At 33.1% G+C, this 4062-nt stretch overlaps 1 protein-coding gene across 2 annotated transcripts in view; it reads right to left on the reverse strand.

Moving 5' to 3' along the window:
- Nucleotides 1-1236: 1236 nt before the first annotated feature.
- Nucleotides 1237-4062, reverse strand: part of LOC107672995 (josephin-2-like) — a 3483-nt gene continuing 657 nt past the window's right edge. The window contains exons 3-5 of one of the 2 annotated variants that reach the window (XM_016466395.1): nt 3821-3946; nt 3525-3620; nt 1237-2224 (exon numbers count right to left, since the gene is read on the reverse strand). In XM_016466395.1, the coding sequence (XP_016321881.1) occupies nt 2113-2224; nt 3525-3620; nt 3821-3946 (334 nt within the window). In that variant the 3' untranslated portion in view covers nt 1237-2112. Of the gene's footprint in view, nt 2225-3524; nt 3720-3820; nt 3947-4062 lie in introns of both variants that reach the window. The other variant, XM_016466394.1, reaches the window with a different exon arrangement.

Consider the following 4062-nt stretch of genomic DNA (forward strand, 5'->3'; position numbering starts at 1 on the left):
TGACACACAGATCAGACTAAATGACCATTCGCTAAGCTCCGCCTTAAAATGTTACTGACCAATCGCCATCCACCATGTTATGAGACAAGCTTTGCTTTTTTTAAAAATATAATTCTATATAAGTCCTGTTTGTTTAGATGATGTTTAGTGAAACATGTTTACTATTCTACAAAGGTTTGGGGTCACTAAGATAAAAAAAAAATGTTTAAGTAGTCTCTTATGCTCACCAAGGCTGCATTTATTTGACCAAAAATACAGTAAAAACCATAATATGTTTAAATATTACATTTAAAGTAACCGTTTTCTATTTTAATATGTTTTAAAATGTAATTTATTCCTGTGATGACCAAACTGAATTTTTAGCAGACATTACTCCAGTCACTACAGAGTCTAATATAAATGAAATAAAAAATACAGTAACAAAAGTGGAGTGTCTGAAAATGTTTTTTATGTCTTTACAGCTGCTGATGCAAAGCACTACAAGCATCCTGCTAAATAAACCTATACTGGGTTATTACCTACAGTAGGTCAGAAATATTTCCCCCTATATTATTGTTTTTCAAAATCATATTAAGTAATATTTTTTAAATATTACATAAAATGTTATTTAAACTCTTTGACCTAAGCATATAAATGCAGAATGTTGTCCATTTATGTCCAGTACTAAAGGAATCAATAAATTGAAATAAATTAATAAATTATTACAATTACAGCTTTTATTTTTTAATTGAAATAAATATGACATAAGAAATGCTGCCTTGGCAGCTAACTGAAATAATAATAATAATAATAATAAAAAATGTTTAAGTGCTAAAATTATTACAACTAAAAGATAAAAATAAGCTAAAGCTAAATAGAAATATTAAATATGAACAAATATGAAAACCATAATTCCTAAAACCTGAAAATTTTATATAAAAATTAAAACAAGCTCAAAATATGGATGAATACTATAATAGTATATAAATAAATAAATAATAATAAAAAACACTGTTATCCAGTCCCTTTGTTAGATTATGCAGCTTCAAATTCTGTATTTTCTGTTTTACAATTTTTTTTCTTCACTAAAACACTAAAAATGTTTTTTTACACAAATTCAACAATAGATATCTGACAGCTATAGTGCAGTACAGTGTCTACAGGGGCGCTTAATTCATAATTAGGCCTAGAAAAAAAAAAGTCAAATTTTCAAATGTGATTTGAAAATTTTCAGATTACAGATATAAAAATCCTGGACTTATTTTATTAATTTTGGGCACTTTTTATGGCACATTTGCCCAAAGTCATGGTTAATTTCAGACCCTGCTCTGCATTTAACATGATCCTTTTTGTGAAATTCAACCGATTCATTGACTTATCATTTATATGATATTAAAATCGAGCTCTGACAACAGAACAATCATTAATCGACAAACATTAGTAATCAGAAGAAAGCAACAGCTCAGACACCGTTCAAAGCACTGTTCGTAGTCATAATGACAATTTCAACAAGCACTGCATGAGCAAAAACAGTCCAAGTAGAAATTCAAATAAATAACACAAATCAAATGTATTCAGTTTCCCTCCATTTGGTGGAGTCGATGTAAATGAGGCAGTTTGCAAGAGAGCTTGAAAGAGTAAAGGACGTGACCATGAGATAGAGCTACACTCTCTTATCTCCTTTGTTTATGCATAGTAAGATGTACACTGATGTCTAAAAGGCAATGAACGATACATACTTGAACTCTAAAGTACCATTTCTGTGCATAGTTGTTACACAAATCTTTGATCTACTTCAGCAGTGGAGTGCATAGATAGAGATAAAGTGAGAGATGGTAGTTCCTGAGAGGAGAGAAAGAGATAAGAGAGGAGAGTGACGCGGCTGGCACAGCTATAGTAGTGTCTCCCACAAGCACAGCCCGTGTGACCTCAGATAAACGGCTCCTTCATATGTCTCTTTAAACACTCGATCATTCTCTCGGACTTCCCTTCGTGTGTGAGTGTCTGTGGATGAATGTGAGCATCTTCCTGTAGTGCTGCTCTCCATTAAGCTTTTCGGCGCTCCAGTATTTCTCTTTTTGTCCGCCATTACTCCACATTGAGAGAGAGAGAGAGAGAGAATGTTCAGTTTCATCACTTCCTGGTTTCGTCTGGTTTCAGCCACGTCCCATCGTCGTCTATTTCCTTTTGGACGACGAGGAGCATTTCTGCAATATCCTGAGAAAGCTGCTCAGTGAGAAATGACCTGTGAGGAGGAAGAATGAAGAATCAATAAAAACAAAGATCATGATTTATTGGGTTTCATTCACTTATAATTGCACAGAAGTGACCGGCTTTCTCCAAACCAGTTGTAAAAATTGTATTTTCATGTTAAAATATTCTTTTAATTTACATATTATTTTCTCATGTTAAAATCATTTTAGCTTAAGTAGTTAAGCAAGTTTCATTTGTATTTATCACGGTCTATAAAGTAAAGCTACGCAAAAACATTTTTTTATTAGTAATTATGAACAAATTACTCTTATGAACCATTTCCATAAATGAACCTATACAGCTCAACCAGAGTAGTCCGATTCATGAACAAATGACTCTTATGAGCCAGTTTTTATTAATTCTAATGAATCATTTAAAAAGACAAACTCATAAGAAATCATTTAATCAATCTGATGAATCTTTCACTGAATTAACAGTTTTACACCAATGTTATTTTGGAATTACTATATTGTGTTATTGTTTTCATTAATGTTTTGACTTTGCTTTTATTTTTATATTTTAAGTCTTCATTTTTATTTTTAGTACTTGTTATGTGCTTTTGTCATTCATATTCATTTTTTATTTCATTTTGTAATATTTCTAGTTTTAACTGATTTTTATTTCAGTTAGTAACTTAATTAAACTTATTTCAGTTAGTTGTCAAGGCAACATTTCTAATTTTCATTCAGTTTAAGATTTGATCTAATATTTATGTTTTATTTTAGCTTTATTTCAATACAGATTTAGTTTTAGTTAACAATAAAAACAATACAAGATTACTTCAAGGGTTATTACTTTTTGTGAGTTTTATTGAAGGTTAGAAGATTCTCTGTATAATTGTATTTTTTTTCACATAACTAATTAATCAAATCAAACTGAATCGGTACAGAATCAGGAGAGATGTGTGTTGATACCCAGGCCCTGTCTTAGATGATATGATCGCCACAGTACATACAAATGCAAATGGGGTCCAAGAGATCATGTGATCCATCTTGACCTTATGTCTGTTGTTTCCTGTAATATTAATAACCATCTGCCATTATAGTACTGCTCTTGTTCTCATTGAATTACCTTGTTCTGCATCATTATAATTGTGTCTGGGCAACACTGCACTGATTATCAGTGACATTTGGAAATGTGTGGGTCTCATTTATTTCATTTTACTGTGTACACACCTGGAAGGTGTAAAACATGAACTAATGTTTTCATGCAAAAATAGGTTTTTACTTTTTACTAAGTAACTAAAACAAAATTGTAGAAAATATTTACAAGTAATTCTTAGTAAGTCTCACCTGAGTTCTGTTTCTCCACCAATACAGGCAGGCCCTTTTAATTTCGAGTCTAGGTTATAAAACTGTCCGTTGACTTCCCGTACCGCCAGCCAGTGTCTGCGTCTCAGCGGGAGAGACACAAATCCCAGTGACACCCTTGACGGGACATTCAAAATGAAGCCCTGAATTTTGTCCAGGCACAAATTCTGTACTGACCTACAGTGAACCAGAGATATGGGGAAAAAGTTAACCCACCTTTTATGATCATCACAAAGCCCATGATTTATAAAGTGACATTGTGCTGCTGTCACACTCACCTGCGTTTGTCCCACCAAACAGCAGCGAGCCCCCGACTCTGCAAAGCTGCCATGATGACATTGACATCATAGTTTCCCGTGCCCAACACTGAGCGGTGTGGATTCATCACACATTGTGGGGCAAGTCTGCAAAGAAATAAAGCAGAAAACTTTGGCTTTGAGAATATAGAATTAAACATTAGCTCTCTCGCTCTCTCTGTGTGTGTGTGTGTGTGTGTGTGTGTGGGTGTGTGTGTGTGTGT

The sequence above is a fragment of the Sinocyclocheilus anshuiensis genome, unplaced genomic scaffold (genome assembly GCF_001515605.1).
Source record: "Sinocyclocheilus anshuiensis isolate Anshui unplaced genomic scaffold, SAMN03320099.WGS_v1.1 scaffold248, whole genome shotgun sequence".
Classification (NCBI taxonomy): Eukaryota; Metazoa; Chordata; class Actinopteri; order Cypriniformes; family Cyprinidae; genus Sinocyclocheilus; species Sinocyclocheilus anshuiensis.